General features: G+C 44.0%; 3 protein-coding genes across 10 annotated transcripts in view; 2 read left to right on the forward strand and 1 right to left on the reverse strand.

The window, feature by feature from the left end:
- Positions 1–58: 58 nt before the first annotated feature.
- Positions 59–4,743, reverse strand: MMACHC (metabolism of cobalamin associated C). Of its 2 annotated transcripts, none has more exons than XM_001496090.5 (4): positions 4,165–4,743; positions 2,204–2,398; positions 1,297–1,449; positions 59–807 (listed from the first exon to the last, which is right to left on the reverse strand). In XM_001496090.5, exons 1-4 carry the CDS (start codon positions 4,243–4,245, stop codon positions 391–393), a joined length of 846 nt encoding a protein of 281 aa, XP_001496140.1. In that variant the 5' UTR covers positions 4,246–4,743; the 3' UTR covers positions 59–390. The 2 variants fall into 2 exon arrangements, with proteins under 2 accessions (XP_001496140.1, XP_023486814.1); XM_023631046.2 differs by having other exon boundaries at positions 2,204–2,346; positions 4,165–4,427.
- On the forward strand, positions 4,318–7,968 carry CCDC163 (CCDC163 homolog). 6 transcript variants are annotated; one of them, XM_023631013.2, is made up of 11 exons: positions 4,322–4,737; positions 4,832–5,033; positions 5,128–5,161; positions 5,339–5,529; positions 5,641–5,722; positions 5,885–6,071; positions 6,185–6,252; positions 6,551–6,618; positions 6,916–7,016; positions 7,303–7,430; positions 7,681–7,968. In XM_023631013.2, the coding sequence occupies exons 2-11, from the start codon at positions 4,956–4,958 to the stop codon at positions 7,797–7,799; spliced, it is 1,056 nt and encodes a 351-aa protein (XP_023486781.2). In that variant the 5' UTR covers positions 4,322–4,737; positions 4,832–4,955; the 3' UTR covers positions 7,800–7,968.
- A 2,861-nt stretch (positions 7,969–10,829) lies between these two features.
- TESK2 (testis associated actin remodelling kinase 2) overlaps positions 10,830–24,545 on the forward strand; it is a 138,699-nt gene continuing 124,983 nt past the window's right edge. Inside the window, exon 1 of one of the 2 annotated variants that reach the window (XM_070245606.1) lies at positions 10,830–11,184. The gene's annotated coding sequence lies outside the window, so the exon portion shown is untranslated. The remainder of the gene's footprint in view (positions 11,185–24,545) is intronic. The other variant, NM_001428243.1, reaches the window with a different exon arrangement.

A 24,545-nucleotide genomic window follows, 5' to 3' on the forward strand; every position in this document is an offset into this window, starting at 1 on the left:
GATTTCCAGCGTCTTCAATAACAGCAGCCTACGCACGCTTACTATATGCCAGGCACTGTTTCATAAGTACTTCACATGTATTTATTCAGTCCTTACAACAACCCAATGAGGCAGGTCCCATTAATTAACAAGAGGCGTCTTAGAGCCCTGCAGAGAAAGGGTAACAGGCAATAATCCGATAGTCCAAAGCAGGTGTGAATTCTGCATCTCCCTTAGTCTTTGATTTGTGTCTTGACAAAACTTTGAGCCTTATCTTAATTGAAGACCTCTAATTCTTTTATCAAAAATAATCATCTTGTACCCAGAATAAAACCTCTTGCCTTGCCAAAGTCAAATAAGTCTTAGCGAGTACCACTGTCATAAATAGGGATCCCACAGGGAAGGAGGGTATCAAGGGCCAGGGGATGTAGGTGGTGAGACCCTGGGGCTGAGCCAGCCCCGGGCTCTGCTGGGTTTCGGAGGCTGCTTGGGTGTGAGGGTGGTAAAGGGAAGCTCTACAGAAGAGCCACGCTCCTCTGAGGGCTGGGCCAAGCCCAACAAGGCAAAGCGCTGGGCAGGTGGGGTGGAAAAGTAGGCCTTCTGCTCTTCAGAGTAGCGCTCCTGGGGTGTCACGGCATCCCGGTATGTCCAGTCACGCCAATGGAAATTGAAGCCTTCAAGTAGGGTAATTCGGTCAGCTCTTGTAGGTACACAGTCAAGAGGCTTCATGGGTGGCAGATCGGGCACCTCTATTCCTGGCAGCAGCAGCACCCCTCGAATGGCAAACCAGCCCCCAAATCGGGGATGTATGCACACGCCTGATATATGCTGGGAAGAGGGTAAGGAAAATGTCATGGAGGTCACCTTGTCACCAAGTCCAACTGCCATCACTGCAAGCTAGGTTTTGTTCACTTCTCACTCAACAGACCCTAATTCCACATGTAAGCCTATGTCACTTTTGTGGCTGGCTTGGCCCCCATTCCCTCTGGACAACCCTTTTCATGAGCTAACTGGCCTTGAAGAGTTCCCTGAGCTGAGCCTCAATCAACTTCCCAGTTTCACTGGTCTGATAACCACTCAGATCCTCCATCCTTTAACAGGGTTTTAAGAACAGACTAAGTTCACTGAACTGATGTGTCTCCAGGTAGACTCCAGAAAGCATTTGGGCTGCATCCCTGGCCAGGGCACACCTTTGTCCTGGATTGTGTCTACCAACTTCTTTACCCAGGGGAGGTGGAGGAATGTGGGACCTGATATCTTCAGGGGCCTTTGCCATTTTCTCTCTTAGTCCCTACTCATTCACACTCGGTCTCTGACCTGAGTTCCCCAGGGGTCAGCTTCCACATCTTGTCGTTGGTAGTAGTAAGCAGCTCCTGCCACGTGAGCTGCTGTCTGAGCCAGAATCTTGGGGCGCCGGTTGGGGTGTACCTCGTAGTCAGCGATGACTTCCATCTGTAGCTCTGGAAGGCTCTGGGATAGAAGACAAGATGGAAGCTCCCTTCAGCATGAGAGGAATCATGACCTTGCCCTACAGAGCCCTGATCTGTGTTAACACTGTCCTGTCCTCGGAAGTCATGTTTAAGGGAAGAACGTGACCTTAAACTTGGAGTGGGCGTAGGGGTAGGGAGCTCCAGTGTGAAGAAAATGATATTCTGTCTAGGAGGGCCCATGTTTGAAGGGAAATATACAAGGTCTTCCACAGAAACTTCCATTATGAGGGGTGACTTGGCTCTGCCCTCCACAGTCCCAGTGTAGGGGAAGATCTGGCCCACCTTTGGGGAGACCCAGTGTATATGTACATATGCGTCTGTACATGTGAGTGTGTGGTAGGGGACTATTGTTCTGTCCTCAAAAGACCCCAGAGACGGCATTAAACTTCCAGGTCTAGGGCAGACAGGTGAGAGATACCTGGGGAATGTTGGGCTTATTCCTATTTCACTTGGAAGCCAAGGGAAGTCTGGTCTGGGGTTCATACAGTTGCCTATCAGTGTAGGGTGAGTGCTATTGATTTCAGACCAGAGTGGGTGCTGCTGGAAGAAATGGGCGAACCTGGGATGAGAAGGCAGAATAGGGAAGGATCACAATGTCAAGGCAGGCTTTAAGGTATCTTTCCACCTGAGAAATGGCTCCTAACCCTAGGTAGGTCTAGATCCTGCAATGAGCTTGGAGGAGCTGGAAGCAGCTGCAGATTTGGAAGTTAGGGGAGGATATGAGCCTTGCTCACCTCTCTAACACGGCCCAAGTGGTAGGCCACACACTGGTCCACAGGGTCAGTCAGTGGTTGGAGGTGGCAGCTCTGCAGGAAGGGCTTGAGGGCCCGGTCAAACATGGCAGGTGTGCTGAGTACCAGGAAGGCCAGGGTAGGTCCTGGAAGGGGCAAGTGGAAGGCTGGAGGCAAGAGTGCATTATACCATGCCACCTGGAACAGAGAGAAAATTCAGGCCACACAGGAGGGTGAACTTAAGCCTTAGCTAAGCCTATACCTTAGCTTGGCATTCAAGGCCTCATATATCTTACCCCAACCTCCACCTCATTCATTCAATCAATGAATTTCTACTGATGCTGTGTGATGTGTTTATGGAGGATTCATCCGAATTTGAAAGGGAGTTTAGAATAGAGAATTCATGAACAACTAAGAAAAAAAGAAACTGATTGTACTGTGATTAGTGCAATGACAGGGCCAGATCAGGGTCCTCTGAAATTACAAAAGGCTTCTTGGAAGCTGAATCTTGAAGGCTGGGGAGGAAACTGACAGGCTAATGCAGGGAGGGGGAATCTGATGTGTATTCTAAACAGAGGTAACAGCATAAACAAAGACAGGGAAAAAGTACAGGGCATATTTGGAGAACAGCAAATTGTCTAGTTTGCCAGAAGTGGGTCTGTAGAGGGAAGCAGAGGGAAAGAAGGCTGGAGAAATCACTAGGAGCGCGATTGTTACTGACCTTGAATACCAATTTAAGGAATATGGATATAATTTGGTGACAGTGAGGGGCTAGCCATTTCAGATTTAAGATTTAATCAATCTGGCTGCAGTGTGGAGGATGGATTGGAGGCAAAATGACAGCAAGAAGGTTATTGCAGTAATCTAAATGAGAAATAGTGGCCTGGACCAGGCCATAGATGGGTTGGATGGAGAGACTGGATTTGGGAGATTCAGGAGACAGACTCCTAAAGGTCTTGGTGGCTGATTGGAGATGAGAGAAGTAGGAGCTTAGGAGGACTGTCAGGGCTCCAGATGGCTCTGTTCAGTACAATAGCTCCCACTACCCAGGTCTACCTCACCCACGAGATAGGCATCCTCACTCTCACCCATACCTGCCATCCACCACTGTCTCCACACTTTTACTCAAGCTGCTTGTGATATTTGGGATGTACATAACCCTCCTTTCTTCCAGTCTATCTTTTCAGATATAGCTCAACTCCATTTTTTTCTGGGAAGCCTTCTTTCTCAAGCTAGACCTAACCTATCTCTTCCTCTATATCATCCCCTAGCATTGCTGTGGGCCACTCAGTGGAAAGGGTGAGAATGGGCTCTCATAGGCATCAAGCTAAGGCTCAAGCTGAGCTGATTTAGCTTTGTGTCCAAGCATTTGGCTCAGTGCAGGGGTCACTGGATAAGGGGGAAATGGACTTATGTAAACAAAGGTAGATGGTGGTGCCAGACTTCTGTGTCAGGCGGGTGCAAAGAGTTTCTACACCCAGCCCAGCGCTGGTGATTGGCAACATCATGAATTATCCTTCTGTTGGTAGATGGAACAAACCAGTCAATTGTTTGCTTGTTCAACACCAGGAATGCCCTTCTCTCCTCAGATGACCTAAATCCTAGCCATGCAAACCTTCCAGGCCTTGCCCTCTCCTAACTCCTTCAGGAAGCTTCCAAAAGTGACTCTGGCCCCATGGGTCCCTTTCTTCCTGTAAGTTATGTAGGTGACAGAGCCACAGGTTACTGGATCATATGGTGTCTCCTACTCACCAATCTGGCATTATATGGAGGTAAAAGGACAAACGTGAGACTGCTTCTCCACACTTTTAACCCAAGCCCCGGCTGATATCCTGTCCCTGGAGGTCAGAAGGACACGGGGCCAGAGGAGCTCCGGAAGGATCAGAGGGCTCCCGGGCCTCACGCAGGTAGCACAGAGGCCATTCATACACCTTGCCCTAGTACAGAAATAGGGATAGACCAACCTGGAAGGGGTAAACTTCGAAGCCAAAAGAGCACAACGTGTCCTCAATCTTCTGCTGCAGCTCTGCAACTTGCGGCTCCATAGCGCGCCCTACAAGCTGAGCTTGCTGGGAAATGGAGTCTCAAGGACAACGTGGGCCGTTAAGTTTCAAGGTACTTGGACTCCATTTCCCAAGAACTACTGGGACCAGCAGCAGGAAAGCCTTAGCTTTGCGCGATGCATCCTGGAATACGTAGTTCATTTGGTCCTAGAGACAACTACAACAGAATCAGAAAGACTCGGTTTCCCGGCAAGCTTCACGGTGGAGGTGTGACTTCACATGTCGCTTCCAGGGAAACGTAGTTCGGCAGCCTCCAACGCCGGTTTTCTCCGCCAGAGGCGAACTCAGTTTCCCAAGTGGCGCTGCGGAAGGCAGTCCGAAGTTGGACTTTCCCGGCCTACCCGAGGGTTTGAACCCAGCGGCGGCAGTAGACGCTGGGACAGGTTCGGCGTGATGGCGTCAGTGTCCTGTATCTGGAGAGGTCTCGACCAAGACTCGGCACTTTCAACCCTTACCTGATGTCTGCATATCTGGGTATCCTGCTTTTCCCCCAGATCCCCAAGAACGCCTCTCCCCTGACTAGTCCCAGAGGCTCAGTTTTGGTCTGATACTGCATCCCTACCCTTAGTATTGCATCTCTACTCCCCGTTTTCCATCTGACGTTGCGGTCTTTTCTGGGCCGTGCCTCGGGTGCCTCGGGCTGGGAGAGTGAGGGCACAAGACGCCGGGGAGCCAGACCCCTGCCGCAGGCTATGAGTAGGGGCCTGAGCTGGTCTGAGCAGCTCGACGCGCTTCTCAGTGCGACTGACGGAAATGTGGCCAGGATTAAGGTGAGGGGGCGCGCCTGTGGCCCCCGGTTTGGGGGTTTGGGTTAAGGGACTCTCATAAAGAGCTCACTGGCCTGTGCACTTGTGTCTTTTGTAGCAGCGGCTGTATCCCCTTGGGGTCTCTACCTCAGGTAAGTGTTGCTCCCTTTTCTACTCCCCAGCCTTTTCGCTTTCCAGGATCTGCCTTTTTTCTAGTGCCTGTAACATCCACAGTTCCTTCCAAATTCCATTTCCTTTCCTGAACAAACATGTGTCGTGCCCCCCCAACCCCCTTAAGCCTTGCACTTGTCCCTTCCTTATTCCCTCAGCAGGAGATCTGACTGGGATTCGGACTTCCCCTCATCACTTGCCTCCCCAGTCAGGAGTCCAAGCACAAAAGCCTTGGGGTCTAGAGACTCCCATTGTCCCAGAGAGGCCGAGTTGGGCTGAGGCCCATAGTGCATCTTCTCTCTGGGATGAAGTTACTGTTCTCCGATCCCAGCTTCAATCCCAGGCTAAGGTGAGGCATGGAATCCTAGGTGTATATATGTGGTGTTTGTGTGCGATGAGGATACCAGGTGTTGGGGAAGCCCTTTACTCGGTAGCTCATGTGGTGTTTCTGCCTGGGTAGGTGACTGAGGCTCTAAGGCAGGCTGTGCAGGGTCTGCTGGAAGAGCGAGAGCAGCAGAAGTACCAGATCTGTACCCTGGAAGGTATCTGGCCATTTTTTTTTCTTTATGCACACATCCTCATATGTATGCACACAATTTTGTTGCACACTTATGTGTGTGCTTGTGTCTTGATTTGCGAGTGGAGTCTCTAGGCTCATATGTGAAGCTTTTAGAGGGGCTGACCCCCAACTTGTCCCACTATAGCATCACTAAGGTTGCTGCAGAAGGGCCCAGAGCAGAGAGTCCTTCTCCTGGAGCAACGCCTGGAGGGGCTAAGAAGGGAACTACAGGGCCTTCGAAGCCAGGTGCAGGAACAGGCCCAAACCCAAATACAGACAGGACCACGAAAGTGCAGTGCTACCAGTGGCCTTCACCAAGAGCTGCAGAATGAGTAAGCAATGGGCAAGACCTTTCCTTTTTCTGGCCTCTGAACTCCTGGTATTCTGGTAGCCTCCTCTGGCCTTGTTGACTGCCTTTAGAATGACACTGCTGTCATCTTTGTAGGCGGCAACTGCTGTGGGAGGAGTCAGAGATTGTGTGGGAGGAATTGAAGTTGCTGGGGAACCAGCTGAGTGAGTAAAAGATTGGGAGTGGGTATGAGTTCATCTGTCTGTCCCCTTTTCTGGAAAGGCTTCTTGCTTTCTCAGTAGGTGGTCATAGCTCTGACTGCTTGAGCTACTCAGAAGTCTGGCCAGGTATTTTGTTGTGCCTCCCATGGTGTGAGTCTAGTCTCCCCAGACAGCTAGGAAGCTTCCCAACAGCTGGACCAGAATGCTTCTGTCTCAGTTTTCAGCACTGAGCTGGGCACAAGGCAGGGAGGGGGAAGGGAAGAAGTTGGAGAACAGCCCCCTTATTTTCTTTCATCTGTAGGCCAGCACCTGGAGCTGCTGCTGAAACAGATGGCTCAGGGGCGGCAAACTCAGGCCCGTGGCTGGAAGGTAGGACCAGGATTGGACCTATCTCTTCATATCTCCCTGTGGAGGCCCCTTACTTTCTTTGTCTGTCCTCTTCTGCAGGCAGGCCAGGATACCCTCTTCCACCCCTATCTCTTTTCCTCTCTTCCCTGTGCTGACTCCACCTCCCTCCAAAACTCTTCTTCCCATGCCTTCTGCTCCAGGCCATGAGAAACTGTCTAACATGAGGGTTCCAAGTGTGCTGAAGAAGCCAATCATGGGGAGGGGGGTTCCTCCTGGAGAGGGAGAGGTTTGGTCCTACCTGGGCCCATGGTCTGGCAGATATTGAAGCAGCTGCAAAGTGTCCAGGTGGGCAAGGGTCATGCTCTGGAGGCTGCCAGGACAGAGGCCCAGGATGCCCGGCAGGAGAACGACCTCCTCAGGTCAGGGGGTATGGGTGCTTGTGGCATTGGAAGGGATTTGTCTCACAGAGGTCAGACATTGGAGATCAAAGTTCAGCAATCCCAGATTTGACATGGGCTGGTAGGGGCGGTATGAGCATCCGGGTTATAGCCCATAAGGGCAGTAGTGGACATTCTTTACTTGTCACTGAAATATATTTATATGTTTGGAGGATAAAGGGAGAGGAGACTAGAGGACTCAGGAAGAGGTAGCGCCCCCTTGACCCACCATCATCATTTCTACCTCTGATTCTGTTCCCCTTTCTAGGACCTCTGTTCACGTCCTCCAATATGAGCTGCCCCTGGCTGCCACCTTCGCCATGTCTCTTTCTTCATCTAGCTCTGAAGTCAGTCTTCGGGACAGTAGCTGGGAAGTCTTAAGGAAGCTAGGTGGGGGTAAGGGCAGGGATCCCAGTTTTGGGGGAGGCTGAATCTGAATGATACCTGGATGTCAGCTGCCTAATTGTTTGGCACTGGGTAGAATGGAGTCTCTGCCTCTTTCTTTGTGAATCCATCAACCTCTGTTGCTACTTATCCCAAGTCAGGCCTATACATCTCTCCCCGTCAGACAGGACCAGGGCCTAGTTCTGTGTGTATTACAGTGCTTGCTGATGGTTTGTCCTCTCTTCCCTTTCTCTCCTTTTAGATCTACAGGGGAACACCCTTTCTAAACCAGAGCCCAGCAACTTTCAGCTCCAGGCCCATAGCCTTGAGCAGAAGGACTTATCCTTTAAGGACCCCAAGATGCTCCTGAGTGACCTGTAAGAACTTGTAAGACTAGTAGGATGAAATCTTCTTTGCTCCCTTTCTCTTCCACGGCCCTCTTTCTGGCCCCCCTGCCCCTCCCCTCTTAATCTCCCCTCCCTACTGGGACTTGTCACTGCCTGCCCATCCCTGCCCACTAATTTCAATAAAATAAAATGGTTTAACCCTCCTAGATGTCTTTTCTCTGACTCGGCACCCCCATGGGATAGACTCAGCTATACCTTTTCTTCCTTCTGTTACTTGACTGCTTCCTGCCACCTCTCTCTCTGAAATCCAAGTTCATAGACATTTATAACTGTAACTTCTGAGTGTAAGCCCTGTGCTCAGTGGAACTTGGAAGGAGATGGGAGGTCTCATTTTGGTGGGTAGAATGAGGTAGGACAGTGCTCTGAGGCAGTACTGCTGTGGGGATGCAGAAAAGGGCAAGACATTCTGGTGGGCCCTGGACCTGGGCAACACAAGGCTTCCTCTCCTCGTCTCCAGCTGCTGCCTCTTGAGGCTTACTCCAGGCCCTCCACACCTCCTCATCCTCAGCAGCTCAGCCTGCATTTCTGCAGCAGTCTCCTCCCTGGTCTCTCTTGCAGTCTCTCTGCCTCTAATCCAGTGGCTTTCAGAATTTTTTGACTATGACCTCCAGTAGGAAATACAGTTTACACTGTAGCCCAGTAAACACACATGTATATGTTTATTAACTGAAATAAATTTCATTATTCAATAGGAGTGATGCACTCTGATATTCAACAAATTTCGTTATTCAGTAGGAGTGATGTACCAAAAAATGCCTTGTGGCTATTGGTTCTAATCCTTCCTCCACTTGGTTGCTCTCTGGAAAGTATATGTTCCTAGGTAGACTAAGGGCAGCTTTACTTTCTCCTTTCCTGGGTGTTGTATTCTAGATAGTGCAGTCCAGGATTTTCTTAGAAGCAACAGCATCTCGTTGAGGTCTCTTCCACTGCTAAATACGGTCTTGTGTCACTTAACGATGGGGATATGTTCTGAGAAGTGCATTGTTCTGGGAGATGCATCGTTAGGCAATTTTGTCATTGTGCAAACACCATAGAGTGTAAGTACACAAACCTAGAGGGTATACTACACACCTAAGCTATATGGTACTAATCTTATGGGACCCCTGTTGTATATGCAGTCTGTCATTGACCAAAATGTTGTTCTGCAGTGCATGACTTTATAGCCAAATGATAATGCCATACATCCCCTAAGTGGATTTTTTTTTAGCATGATATGTACTGGTATGTATTTGCCCTGAACCGAGATGCCCAGTGGGCTCATGTAAAGGTCTCAGCTCTTAGCTCAGTCTAGCTGAGAAGAGGAGACAGTTATGTGAAATGAAAGCATAATAAAAGGCTGAGGTGAGTAGGGCTGGAACTACTTCCTGTTGTGGGGTGCATTCACGGCCCTGGCGTAACTAGCAAACAGGTCATGAAGAGTAGGTCCTTGACACCTGAATAGCTATAAGGCAATCCCTCAGCATTAGGGAGATTGCTGAGAATAGAATGATAGAGATCAGACCTGGGTCTAACAGAACCTGCTCAAAAAACCAAAAACTTCCCATCCAGACTCCTCTTCCTTCTGAAGCAAGTGCAAGGAACCCCTGTCTTTTACATCTTTCACTGGCCAGGTGATACATCTGGCATGGTGGCATTATTCGATTGTCCTTGCTACCAGTGCCCTAGTTATTTATCAACTACTTTGTATCAGGCTCTGTGGGAGAAAAGTTTGCAAGGATACCAGGGCTCTAACAACAGAAACAGAAACAGTACTGTGGAACAATGGTATTTGAACGGTCACCAGGTGGCAGCACATGATTTGTTGCCAGAAGAATGATACAGAAAAGGCTTTGGGCCAAGGGGACTGGGCTAGGGAGGTCTCTTCTGTCAGAGATCCTGTGAACTACCAATCTTCCTAAAACAGGTCCTGTTAAGGCTACTCTCCTGCTCAAGAACTTTTGATAGCTCTCACAGCATAAAAAAGAAAGGACAAATTTGGCATTTAATCCCAACCCACATTTAACCCTTTCTCCATTTTTATCTCCTACCACACACCTTTCTTAAACTTTATTGCCACCAGGAATGCACACCACCTATACTCCAATTATTCAAATCCTGCTCATCTGTGAATACACTTCCAGAAGGGGGCAAGTCTAAAGATGTCTGAAAGGAGGTCTCTAACTCAAGGGAGAGCTGGTGCAGGAAGGCCGGAACTCTGCTGTTTTTTTGCCTGCTCTTCCCCCTGGAAGCCCTAGTTCTGTTCCAATGTGCTCAAGCATGAGATTTTGAGCACCTGAAATCAGGCATACGGAAAGCATGAGGAAATAGGTGCCTGTTGAACAGATGATTAGAATTCTTATTCCCTACCCAGCTCTTTCAAAATCCTGTTTTCAAGCCAGCTCAAGTGTTAACTCCTCCACGAATCCTTCACGGAATCGAATCTCTTAGTGTAGATGAATTACTTCCTTACGTTTTGTTTAACCCTACTCATTGCTTTTACTATCTCAAGTCGCTAGTAATTGTTTATATATTAGTCCTTCTCCCCTGCCCCCCAAACTGAGATCCTGCAGGACGCCGCATTCATATAGGTTTTCCTCACTCAGATGGTCCTTACTAGGCTGTAGTTTCACCAACCCAAAAGCCGCGCCAGTCGTATCCATTTTCTGTTGGTTTTATCAATTACCAATCGCTTATATGTTTGGCATTTTGATTGGTCCGTTTTGTGTTTACTCTCCCGCCCTCTGAGAGACTGCTCGACTTGGGTTTCCCCCAGGTGTATTCCCTCCTCCTTGGTTCCGCCTTTCCAACACACTGCCTCTTCTGTTTTTACCTTCACTTCCTTCCTATTGGGTCCCTCCGTCCTCCAGAGTTGGCGCCTAGGGCTGTTGATTGGCTTTTCTAGACGCCCATTGTGCCCACCCTCATACCACGTGGCATGCCTAACGCTAACTGGGCAATTCCTCTAGCTCGTTTATCAAGGATTGACGACTCATTGGCTGCTCTGAGAGGGGCGTGGCCCGCCCAAGCCCCGCCTCCAGCTCGCCTGCCCGCTCGGGCAGGCGTTTCAGTCGCTCGCGGCCGGGGAGCCCAGCGGAGCTTCCAGCTGCCCCCTCTGGCTCGCCGGCCGGATCATCCTCCTGGCCCCGCCAAACAGGCGGGGGGAGCGGTCCCCGACTGCGGGGCCATGGCAGTAGCCTCCTCGTCCTCCGCCGCCGCTAGCCCTGCCGAGTCGCCGGCTTCTGCTCGAGGGACCCCCACCGCCTCCACAGGCTAAGAGCCGTTGCCGCCTCCAGCCGGGAGGGCTACTATGCCCCCTCTTTGCCGCCGCCTCCCCCTCCCGCCCGTGCAGGCCCCCCTCTGGCTGCTCGGTCCCGCCTCAGGTAACGCCGAGAGAGCGCGTGCGGCACACGCCCAGGGCTCCCCGGCCCGCGCGCGGCTGCTGCACCCGTCGCGGCTCGGAGCCTTGGCGCTCGGGACTCTTAGCACCCACGGGACCCTTCGCTTCCCGGGGCTCGTCCTCTCAGCGGCCGGGAACGCTCCTCGACCCCTGCCCCTTCACTTCCCTCAGGGTCCCGGGACAGCCCGCCCCCCGCCTCTCCCCGCGGAGGCCCGGAACCCGTTAGAAGTTCCTTCATGTCGGGGACTCGGCCCGGACTCCTCTCGGGGACTTTCCTCACTTTGGAGACCCAGGAAGCCTTTCTCTCCTCGGAGAGCTCCTGTTTCTGAGACCTCCAGCTCCACACCGAGAGCCTCTGTGGTCTCAGCGCTCCCTCTTCCCTTAGAGATTGGACTCCCTCACTTGACTTCCCTCCAACATACTCTTCCCTCCAAAACATCCACTTCTGCCCTCGAGAGATCCTTCCCCTCCTCTGACGCTGCTGTCGCCCTCTCTTCTTTTCTCTTCTCCCCTGTCATCCCTCTTCTCCCCATCCCTCCTTTTCCCTCTTCTGCCGTTTACCCTTCACTTTGAAGACTCTGGACTAAGACAGTATTCAGATGTAGCTAGAAGTGAAACCAGGGTTTGCCTGATTTAAAAACCTTTCAATTTATACGTCTGAGGAAACCTTGCTAAAGAATTTGGACTTTATTCTGTAGGCATGGGGCGCCGTTGAAAGTTTTGTAAGCAGGAGTTTGGTATGATTGATTATCTCCGGTGAAAATGTGGAGGAAGAACTGAAAGTGAAGACAGTGTGGAGGCAGAAAGCCTAGGTGGACGGGAAACTAGTGTGCTAATCGAGGTCGGAGGGGATGAACGAGGATAGTGGTAGGAAAATGAAGAGAATGGCTTTCAGTTCCATGAGGTTTCAGAATAGACTTGAGAGGATTAATAGTGGGTGGTTTCTGACTCGGCTGATGGGATGGATTGGTGGTGTTAATTGAAATAGGGAACGTAAAGAAACAATTTTGAGGGAAGGTAATGAATTTGGTTTGGGACGTTTAATTTGAGGTATTTTCAGGTATCATTGTAGTTCGCTGGAAATTTGGGTCTGAAAATTGGGAGAAAGGTTGAAACTGAATACATAAATTTGAGAGTCAACAGAGAATATATGGGAGATATTTGAATCCTTAGTATGATATGGTAATACTGAAAGAAGAGAAGAAAATGGCTATGGACCAGAAGGAACATCATTGTTTGAAGGGTAACAGACGCTGAGAAAGAGGTTGAAGGAGTGGGACAAGAACTAGAACAGAATGGCGTTATAGTAGAAGCCAAAGGAAGAAAGGGTTTCGAGAAGGGAGGGGGTGACCATCAGTGTCGGTTGCTCCAGAGGTCAAGTAGAATGAGGATTAGGAAGAAACCACTGAATTTAGCAATTAGAAGATCACTTGTTTCCTTTGAAAGACACTTTAGATAGTGTGATGGTGGCAATGATGGCAGCAGTCAGATCGTGATGGATTGAGAGTAAAATGCGAGGCAGTGAATATAATTACTTTTTCAATAAGTGTGGTTGTGAAGGAGAGTGATAGTAGTGGAATGTCTTTATTGATGACATACTATATGCCAGGTACCGTAAAGATGCTTTATAGCTCACAACAGCCTTGTGGTTTAGGTATCAGTATCCCTCTTTTACAGTTGGGAAGACTATAAGTAAGAATTTGAACAAAGTCTGCCTAGCTCTGAAACCTGTGTTTTTTCCATTATGGCACGTGTGTGCTTTTCTTTTTAGTATAGGTGAAACAGTTTTGTAAATTGAGGAGAAAACTTACATAGGAAATAGGTTGGGCGTTTCATTCTTTGATGCCAAAAGGATAGAAGTCAAGATGGATAATGATATGGTAGAAAGGAAAGAAGGTGAGGGAGTTTGACCGATGGCCTTATTTTCTTGATGTGATTGCTTATCTGTAGAGAAGTCAGTTATCTCTGGAGATTGGAGGAAATATGGTGAGGGTTTTTTTTATGGTGAATTTCTGACTTGAGTATTATGGCCATGGAAATCTTTAATGGAAAATGAAAGAGGAATGGATTAAAGATTGAAAAAAAAGATCACGGACCACATTGAGGGCCCAGTTCAAGTTAGAAATAATGTATTTGTAATGGGGCCCTGTAGCGTGGATTTTACACTTTCTCCAGCAGCTTGCCACTGGGAGGGTGGAAAAAGATGTTTGGGTTGACAGGATTGGAATTTACAAGAAAGGAAGATAAAACGGAGAGCAACTTTACACTGCTAGTGATAGTGTGGGAGACATGATGGACTCTGAAAGTCCAGGCTGTGGTTATAAGAACTAAAACTGGCAGAGGAGCTGGTTACTTGGAGAGTAAGGAGACAACCAGAAGTGTGGTTGAAAACCAGATTTTGTAAGAAATAAAGAATGGAATAGTCAAGGTAATATTTCAAGGTAAAAACAAAAACAGGATGTAGCTGTCTCAGTGCTGTTGAAGAGGAATGGAGCTATAGGTTATTGAAGTAGCGAGAGGTTAAGGGGCTCTGAAATATGTTGAATATGTCATCAATATGGATGTCATAGTTGCCTAATATGATAGCAGGAAATGGAACAGAGGAGATGTTGGGTCCTATAAGTGGGGCTGCTCACCAAGGAGGGACCCAGAGTTGAGTTGGAGGTTCCTTGGCATTTGTTAATAGTAGTCTAGATGGTGCAGATGTTTGTGTGTGAATTAATGTGGAGATCCTCAGATGCTTGGTGCCCTGAATATATGATGTATTATTCTCTCATATGGATGTATATTTGGGATGGTCTCAAACACAAATCCTTTGCAATTTGGCATTTGATGGACCTGTTTAATTCTGTTTAAAAGTGTATGTGTTGGGAAGCTAGGCTAGGGACTCTCTACCCTGGGATCCCCAATAACGTTTTGTAGTTATGTTAATTGTAAAAAGAAAATTACATATTTACATGTGCTCATTCCCTGGCTTATTTAGAGTAGAAAGCTGACTTGCGTTAATACTTTTTTCCCTGTGTGAAAGTGTTTATAGATAAATTCTTAGTGTCGTACGCTTCATTGTTCTGCAAAATGAATGTTGTGTTGGAATTTGAAACCTGTGATAAGGCTTTTTATGAGAATTTCATCTCCTTCCAGTAAATGAAGCCCAATTATTACATTGTGTAGTGTGGGTGATGGTGAATGTTTTGGACCAACAATGGGTATTATACTATTTTCCAAGTCATCATATGGCGATGACTTCAGCGTGGTCTCACTAGTGTTGTTTTTGCTGAGCACTCAGTGAGAGTGGCTGTTTCAGAGAAAACCCTCATTGTGATAATTTTTGAATCTTCCATTCCTGAAACTTTGAGAAAGGCAGTACGATATAAGGAAAAACAATGGAAGTGCTAAGAGTAATCAACTCCGTTATTATTAGCTATATGATTGTAGGCAAATTTCCTATCCTATGTGAGCTTTAGTTTTTTCTTTTTTAAAATTTAATCTTTGAGGGGGCTGGCCCTGTGGCCCAGTGGTTAAGTTCGCGGCCTCTGCTTTGGTGGCCCAGGGTTTCGCCAGTTCGAATCCTGCGCGCGGACATGGCACTGCTCATCAAGCCATGCTGAGGTGGTGTACTACACGCCACAACTAGAAGGACCCACAACTAAAAGTATACAGCTATGTACTGGAGGGCTTTGGGGAGAAGAAGGAAAAATGAAATCTTAAAAAAAAAGTTTAGTCTTTGAAGAGGTAATATGCTCAAATGGTTAAATAAATATTTGCATATTTATATATTTTATATAGACAGTGGAAAAGTCTCACTCCTATGCCTAGCTCCCATCCACCCAGTTCCATGCCCCTCCCTAACCACTTTTACTAGTTTCTTTATATTCTTTTAGACTTTCTTTAGGCAAATACTTATCAATATGAATATATAATCTTATTTTTTTTACTTTTCATACAAAACTTAACCCCTGGTTCTTCCCCACTGTTCTGTACTTTCTTCCCTCTCACCCCTGTATTGCTTTTTCACTTAATGTATCTTGGAGACCTTTCTGGATCAATTTATAGAGAGCTTGCACATTCTTTTTTAATGCCTGCATAGTATTCCATTGAATGGATGTATCATAGTTTAATAGTTTCTTATTGTTGGACATTGGTGTTGCTTCCAGTCTTTTGATTTGATAAGCAATTCTGTAATCACAACCCTTGAACATATGTCATTTTACACGTGTGCAAGGTATTTGTGGAATAAATTTGCAGGATTTCTAAGTCAAAGGATATGTGCATTTATAACTATGAAATATATTGCCAAATTGCTTTCCTTAGGGGTTGTTCCAATATACATTGCCTGTTCACTCACCATTAGCTGTATCATAGTTAATACTTACATGGTGCTTACTATGTGCCAGATCTATCCTAAATGCTTTATATACATTACCTCATTTAATCTTAATAACATCCTTCAGAGGTAGGTACTATTATTATCTCCATTTTTCAGGTGAGTAAATTGAAGAATGGAGAGTTTAAGTGACTTAGCCAAATCACACAGCTACTAAGGCAGAAATTCAAACTAAGCACTCTGGCTTCAGGGTCAGTGTTGTTAATAATATGCTTTGCTGTTATCAAACTTAAATTTTTGCCAATCTGATAGAGAAAAATAATATTTCAGAGTAGTTTTAAGTTTTCAAAAATTATGTTAAGGTTAAGCATCTTATTATACTGTTTGAGTCACTCATATTTCCTTTTCTGTAAACTACCTGTTTAAATTCTTTACCTATTTTCCTGTTGAGTCATAGGTTTCTTTCCTAATGATTTCTAGGTCTCTCTCCCTCTCTCTCTCTATATATACACACACACGTTCATACATATATAAATATATGGTAAGATAAATTTTTTATCTGTGATTTGTATTGCAAATACTTTCCTGTTTTGATGTTTGTCTTCTGATTTATTTTATTCCCATGCAGAACTTTTAGTTTTTTATGTAGACAAACTTCTTTTATGGGTTTTGGATTTTAAGTCATAGTTAGAAAGGCCTTCTCCATTTCAATCCTTAGTTTATAAATCTATCCAATGGGAACAAGAAAACAAAATTATTGTGAAGGTCAAAGTACTTTGTGAACTGTAAATCATTATACAGATGAAGTATGGTGTTTATTAATTTGTCATCTGAACAAATTGTATAGAGGCTGTCATCTCTTCTCTGCATTAAATAGAATAGAATAGTATAATTTTTTTTTCTGCAGTGTGGGAAACTAGGTGATATTGATCTTGTGGTCAGTGTTTTTCTTGGACAATTTGCATGGGATCTTTTTCAAAAGTAGGCATTGTGGAAATCCTGAAGTGTTTTTGCATACTTTAGTCTTGTTCTTTGTATTAGGTATAATTAGAATCTGACTTAAAGTTCTCAAAAATTGTTTTGCTCTCACATTAGCTATGGTTCACAAATTTGCACATTATTTGCTATCGGTGTTGTATTCCTACTGATTGGTAGGAATTTGTAATTTGAGAGGACCCCTCATTTTTTTGGAGTGATTTTAAAATTAATGGATGTTCATTAAGGAAGAATTGGGAAATAGAGATGATTTTGAAGAAGATATAAATTATTCATATCTTCCCAAGATTCAAAGAGTTAATAGCCAGTGTTAACATTTTGGACTATATCCTCTCAGAATTATTTTTGTGTTTGTGTAAGTATTGTCATCACTAACTCTCTAGGGCTTGACATAGTGACTGGTCCCTAGTAGGTGCTGAATAAATATTTGTTGACTGAATGACTGAAAGAATGAACATGTTTTTTTCATAGAAAGTATGGAATCTCAATGTCTATTTATTTTCTTTTTTTCTCCATTGTAAATCTTTTTTTTTTTTTTTTTGAGGAAGATTTGCCCTGAGCTAACTGCTGCTAATCTTCCTCTTTTCGCTGAGGAAGACTGGCCCTGAGCTAACATCCATGCCCATCTTCCTCTACTTTTTATATGTGGGATGCCTACCACAGCATGGCCTGCCAGGCGGTACCATGTCCACACCTGGGATCTGAACTGGTGAACCCTGGGCCGCTGAAGCAGAACGTGCACACTTAACCGCTGCACCACCGGGCCGGCCCCTCGATTGTAAATCTTGATTCATATAGTATTAAAATTTGTATGCCACAATTCACTTGGAGGTGAGTAAGTTCCATTCTAAGCCCTTACGGAGCTCATAGTCCAGTGAAAGAGACAGGCAAGCAACAATTAAAATGCTGTGTGATAACTGTAATAACACATTTGTGCAAGGCATTATCAAAGCACAGAAAAAGGAGATTGAGGGGTCAGAGAACACTTACCACATGAGATGATTACTGAGAGAGCCATATAGAAGAGGTCAAGAAGAACACACCAGGGAGAAAGAATATTACGTGCATAATCACTGAAGTGTGAGCAGGGCTCTACAAGTGGTGCTCTATATTTGGAGTAGATTGTGTCTGTGGGTAGAGGAATAGAGATCGATGATGCTGGACATGTGGGTAGGGGCCAAATAAGAAAGAGCCTTTGTATGACACATGAAGAGTTTTCAAAAGGTTGCTCACCCCGGAGAATAGATTGGAAGAGGTGTGAGAGTCGAGATAGGAAGACCAAGAAAACATTAGTTGAGTGCAAGAAGTGGAAGGGGGAGGTGAACATCACTTAAGCTGAGATAGGAAGGGAAGGCTACACTGGAAAGGTGGGTTAAATTTGGGGGATAATGATTAGGCCAGTTTTTGTAGAGCAAAGTCTTTGAATGCCAGGCTAAGGAATTTTGTAAGCAACAGATGTCATGGAAGATTTTTAACTGTCATGTGTGTTATGTGAACTGTTACAGGTTGCAGTTTGCTTTCTTCCGGCTAGTCTGAAATGCTGTCGAAATCTTTCGTGCCTATGAAATAGTAGAAATATTATCAAAGGCAATTGTATTTAAATAGGAGTGAAACTTTAGACTGAAAAATGATGCTTTATTTGAAAAGAACTATATATAGTAAAGACTCTTGAAACTAGGCATTATGTGAAAGTACCTTTTCTAATGGTTATGTGCTGTCTCCTTTGGATTCTTGAGAGCAGACAACTCTTCCGGCGTAGTGAAGCTCCGGTCTTGTTGAGGCTTCTCAGCAAGCTTAAGGAAATCGCATTAAAAGCCCTCTTAACGCTCCATAAATACATTAGAAAATACATTTTTACCTGGAACTGGATTTTTTTTCCTGAACTTAAATCAGAAAGAAAATATTTCAAGGAAGCAAACCCCTATCAGAAAGTTAAATAATTGCCAGGTAATATGCTGCAGTTAATATGAATTCAGTTAATGACTACATCTTTTGTATTTGTATTTCTGTACATTCATAATTGAATGTTTTAAGAGACTCAGGTTCATCATACATTGATTGTGAAATTATGCTTTGCTACATTTATTATGTCAATAAATTGATATTCTGTTTTATAATTATAGAAGTGGTATAACGTTACAGAAAGTTTAGGATAAGAGTAAAGAATAAGTCATAATCCTTCCACTCCAAAATAACGTTATCACTTAGGTATAATTCCTTTATTTTTTTCCCAGTGCATAATTTTATATAATTGTAATTATTGATTATTCAATTTTTACATTCTTTGCCCCTCCCTCTTCCTCTTTAACATATATCATAAATTTTATCTTACATAGTCTAAGCTACTATTGTGGGAAAGATGAAAGAATGGTTTTTTGTCGTTCTAACCTTTTTATCTTCATTTTTTTTTTTTTTTTTGAGGAAGATTATCCCCGAGCTAACATCCATGCCCATCTTCCTCTACTTTATATGCAGGACGCCTGCCACAGCATGGCTTGATAATCGGTGTATAGGTCTGTGCCTGGGATCTGAACCGGTGAATTCTGGGCCTCCGAAGCAGAGTGTGTGAACTTGACCCCTATGCCCCCAGGCCTGCCCTTTATCTTCATTTTTTAAACAGAACTAATGCATGATCATTGTGAAAAACAACCACACAGAAATGTATTCCTTAAAAAAAATGAGTGTCTCGGGGCTGGCCCGTGGCCGAGTGGTTAAGTTCGCGCGCTCCGCTACAGGTGGCCCAGTGTTTCGTTGGTTCGAATCCTGGGCGCGGACATGGCACTGCTCATCAAACCACGCTGAGGCGGCATCCCACATGCCACAACTAGAAGGACCCACAACGAGGGTCCTGGGGGCTTTGGGAAGAAAAAGGAAAAAAATAAAAAATCTTTAAAAAAAAAAAAATGAGTGTCTCTTACAATTGCTTCCTCCACCAAGATGACAGTTTAGTATATGTATTTCTCTAAATTTTCTAGGCATATATTAATGTTTAATATATTATATTAAAAAATAAAAACAAGATCACACTATACATTCTATTTTGCAACTTGCTGTTGTCACTTAATAGTGAAACTTGGACATCTTTTCATGTTAGTATGTATAGAATGTACCCCTTTTTTTGTGTGTGAGGAAGATTGGCCCTGAACTAACATCTGTGGTCAATCTTTCCTCTTTTTGCTTGAGCAAGATTGTCACTGAGCTAACATCTGTGCCAATCTTCCTCTATTTTATGTGTGATGCTGCCACAGTGTGGCTTAAGGAGCGGTACTATATCTGCCCCCGGGATCCAAATCTGCGAATCCTGGGCCTCTGAAGGAGAGTGTTCGAACTTAACCACTATACCTCTGGGCCAGCCCCATACCTCATTCTTTTAATGACTATGTAATATTAAGTTATATGGATGTACTACAATTTGTTTAACCTATCCCTGTTGAAGGACATTTGCATTGTCTCTGTTTTTTTTCCTGTTACTGACAACATGTAAGTTAATATTCTTGTACATATATCTTTGTGTGCTTATAATAACTGTCGTTTTTAATGACTAAAAAATATTCCCTTTAGTGGAAAGAATATATTTGAGAAAGAAACAAGATTGAATAAAAAATTTTTTTGGTGAATATTTTTTGATAATACTTCATGTTATTAATTTTGTTTTCCTTTTTATCAGATTCCTCTTTTGACTTTTGTAATGTAGACTATAGAACAGCCTGTCCTGACCCCAGAAACCTAACTTCCTCTTTCCTCTTGATTGCTTTCTTTCCCATAGTGTCTGAAATAGTCTTCTAACTCACTTTATCAGAAGAAGAGGTGAGTTGCCTCTGACCTAAGTGGTCATGTACAGGTCTTCTTAAAATCAAATAGAAAAATTTATCAAAAGAGATATTATCCTGGAAAGTCATACATCCCCCTAGTACTTTAGCATTTCAGTTTATTTGAATGGGGTCCAGTATCAGCTTATCTTGTGTCAAGTTTCATGTTGACCCATACAAAGTTACAGATACATTGAGTGTACTTAGAAGATAAGAAACCGTGTTCTTTATATCCAGATTATGGGAAATAATAGTCCTGCTCAGTTCTGTACTAGTTAGATCATATACATAACATTGTGTACAGTTTTTGCTATTGTATTTTAGAAGGGCTTTGACAGTTTGGAGGGCAATTAAGGCTAAACTTTAAAGAAGGTAACCAGAGAGATGTCTGTGCTATGTTCCATGGGAAACCTGAAAGACTTGTGTGTATTTGCCCTGGGTTAGACTTGGTAACTGAAAAGTATCATAAAGAATAAAAAAAACAGGCTTAATTTGTTGTATACTTGCAGCATCCAGAACTAGGATTAAGGGTGGGTGGGGGAGGGAGAAGAAAGAGAACTCATATTTATTAAATGCTTACTGTGTGTCAGGCACCCTGCCTAGTGCTTCATGTATGCATTTTTATCCTTAAATTCCTTACTATGTTCTCATAATAACTCAGGTACAATTGATATTTATTTCTATTTTATAGATAAGGAGAGAAGTTAAGCAACATGCCACGATCATTCAGCTAAGTTGGAATCAGAATTTTTAAACTTGTCCTGTTTATTTTAGTCATACACATATATTTTAAATAATATATATTATTTTAGAAAAATTGCTTTTTTTCCTGCACTCATTTTATGAAGTTTTATCCATCTTTTACATACTTTTTCAATCTCAGTGTCTTTGCCATCACTAGATCCTTTTTGAATTATCTATCACAGTTTGCCATGGTATGTATGTATGTTATCTGCTTTTCTGTTTGAGCTGTTAGAGATAGAGCTTTTTTTTTTTTTTTTTTTTTGCTGAGGAAGATTAGCCCTGAGCTAACATCTGCTGCCAGTCTTCCTCTGTTTTTGCTTGAGGAAGATTAGCCCTTAGCTAACATCTGTGCCAGTCTTCCTCCACTTTATATGTGGGTCGCTGCCACAGCATGGCTGATGAATGGTGTAGGTCTGTGTCTGGGATCTGAACCTGTGAACTGGGCTGCCGAAGCAGAGCGCAGTGAACTTAACCACTATGCCGCCATGGGCCCGGCCCCAAGATACAGCATTCTTTGAATATGTATGCAATGCTACTTCATTAGAAATTTTATCCCAAGCAACAAGTACTCATTCACACAACATAAAGCCAGTTGGTTTTTCCATTTCTAGTGTTGGTGTTTGTGGTCTCCATGCTGTATTCATTTTCTGGATTTTTTTTATTGACAAAAAGTATCATCTCTTGTTTCTGAAGCCTTTTTCATTATTATTATGAGAAAAATGTAGCAAATACCCATTTACCCATTACCCATATATAACAATTATTAGCATTTTGTAAAATTTGCCACATCTATTTTTTTTGAGAGATATGTATATATATGTGTGTATATATATATATATATATTTTTTTTTCTGAGGAAGTTTCATCCTGAGCTAACATCCATGCCGGTCTTCCTCTATTTTTTAGTATGTGGGCTGCCTGCACAGCATGGCTGCTAGCAGAGCGGTGTAGGTCCACACCCAGGAACTGAACCTGGCCACTGAAGCAGAGCATGCCGAACTTAACCACTAGGCCACTGGGGCTGGCCCTTTTCTGATATATTTTAATGCAAATACAAACATGATATTTCACCTCTATTTCTGTGGGCATCTCCAAAAATAAGTCTTATATAATCTTAATATTATCACACTTACAATTAATAATAATAATTTTATACTATCATCTAATAGTAGTCCTTATTAAAATTTCCCCAGTTTTCTTTTATAACTGGTTTGTTCAAATCAGGATCCAGTCAAATATCATTATTGTATTTAGTTGTTATAACTCTTAATTCTCCTTCAGAGTCAGAATTTGAACACAGTACTGTGCTTTTCCTATGCTGTTCTTTCCTTGGAAAGAAAAAACTTTGTACCAATCAGAACTTTGCAATAATAGAACTTGCTATTATAAGGTTGCTTGAGGAATTAGTGAGCTCATTGTTAGTGTGTTGTTTCAGCAGGCTGAGCTGACTCTGGCATCTGTAGTGTCCAATCCAGTGGACATTTTTCTTCGTGTTGTTTGACTACTTTGTGGCATTTGATATGTTCATCATTTCCGCCTTTTGCTTGTGTGACATACTTTCTGTGGTTTTATTCTTACCGCTTTTGTTTCTTTTTTGTCTTGTGTATGTTGATGTTCCCTTGGCCTCTTATCTGGTCTCACCTAAGGATATAAAGAAGGAGACTGGGCTTTGGCACATAGTAGCAACTCAGTAAATATTATCTGTTACTCATGTTCTCTACTTTAGGAAACTCTTTAGAATATATGTAAGCGCTAATGACTTTCAAGTCTGCATCTCCAGTCTAGTCCTCCTCCTGAGCTCCAGGGTAGTGCCTCCAAGTGCCTTCTAGACATTGTCACCTGGTATTCCTTCAGGCACCTTAAACTGAGTAAGATCAGAAAAGAATTTGAATCTCTTTACAAATCTTTTTCTTTCGGTGAATGCCTAGTCATTCCCGCAATCACCCAAACCAGAAACATGGGAAGGATTCTAGTTAAACTTGGAGTCATCCTAGGTACCTCTTGTACCTTGTACATCCATTTGCTCACTTTTTGTTTTTTGAAGATTTTTTAATTGTTTTTCCTTTTTCTCCCTAAAGCCCCCTGGTACATAGTTGTATATTCTTTCGTTGTGGGTCCTTCTAGTTGTGGCAGGTGGGACGCTGCCTCAGCATGGTTTGATGAGCAGTGCCATGTCCGCGCCCAGGATTCCAGCCAACGATGCCTGCAGTGGAGTGCACGAACTTAACCACTCGGCCACGGGGCCAGCCCCTCACTTTTTTTTAAAGTCACTTATCTCCTTCCCTATTTCTTTGTCTTCACTGCTAGTGCCTTCATTAAGCCCTCCTTACTTCTAATCTGATATTAGCAGTTATCACTCTGTATTGTACTCATTGATGTACGGATGTGTTTTCTGGGAGACTAAGTTCCTGGAGTGGTGGAGTCATGTTTTATTCGTCTTTATATATCCTTCCCCCAGAGAGGCAGTATTAGTATAGTGATTAAGAGTACAGGCTCTGGGGGCCGGCCCGGTGGCGCAGCGGTTAAGTGCGCTCGTTCCGCTTCGGGGGCCCGGGGTTCGCTGGTTGGGATCCCAGGTGTGGAAATGGCACCACTTGGCAAGTCATGCAGTGGTAGACGTCCCACATATAGAGTAGAGGAAGATGGGCATGGATGTTAGCTCAGGGCCAGTCTTCCTCAGCAAAAAGAGGAGGATTGACAGCAGTTAGCTCAGGGCTAATCTTCCTCAAAAAAAAAAAAAAAAAAAAAAGAGTACAGGCTCTGGATTTGAATTCTGGCTCTACTACTTCTTGTCTGTAAGAGCTTGAACATGTTAACTAATTCCTTCATGTCTTTGTTTCCACATTTCTAAAACTTGGATAATAATAGTATCTATTTTATAGGGCTCTTATGAATATTAAACATGAAACACTTGGAAGAGTGTCTGGATTATAGTAAATGCTCAGTAAATATTATAGCACCTATCATAATACTTTATACCCAGTGGGAACCCAGTTAACAGAGGGGATTCCTGAATTGGCCAAAAGATTGGATTAGTTAACCTCTAAATGCCTTTGCAACTTTCAACCTAAGTTTCTAGGGCCTGGTGGATTGTAGTTAGAACAGCAAAATAAGATGCTTATGCCAAAGAGATAATACAATTTTAAGAACTGGCTTTTGATCTGTCTGGCACTAATATATGCCATTGTGTATATTCATGGCTAATTAAATAGGGGATGCCAGTTTTTATGTTAGATTGCCTTTGATTTGAATGGAAACTGCAACTCATTATTTCACAGTAGGATGCAAGTTCAGCAGTATTGCTTTTATTTTTAATTAGGCAGTCATCCTGAAATGTGTCTGTATTTGCTATGTTGGTCCATAGAAGAGATAAGAGCTGAGCAGACCTGTCATGTAGATTTGCCATGTGGTTGGTCTTGATACACAGCTAAAATACTTGTCTGTATTCCTATTCTGGAAAATGGCCAGTTT

This window comes from Equus caballus, chromosome 2 (assembly GCF_041296265.1).
Source record: "Equus caballus isolate H_3958 breed thoroughbred chromosome 2, TB-T2T, whole genome shotgun sequence".
In the NCBI taxonomy this organism is placed as follows: domain Eukaryota; kingdom Metazoa; phylum Chordata; class Mammalia; order Perissodactyla; family Equidae; genus Equus; species Equus caballus.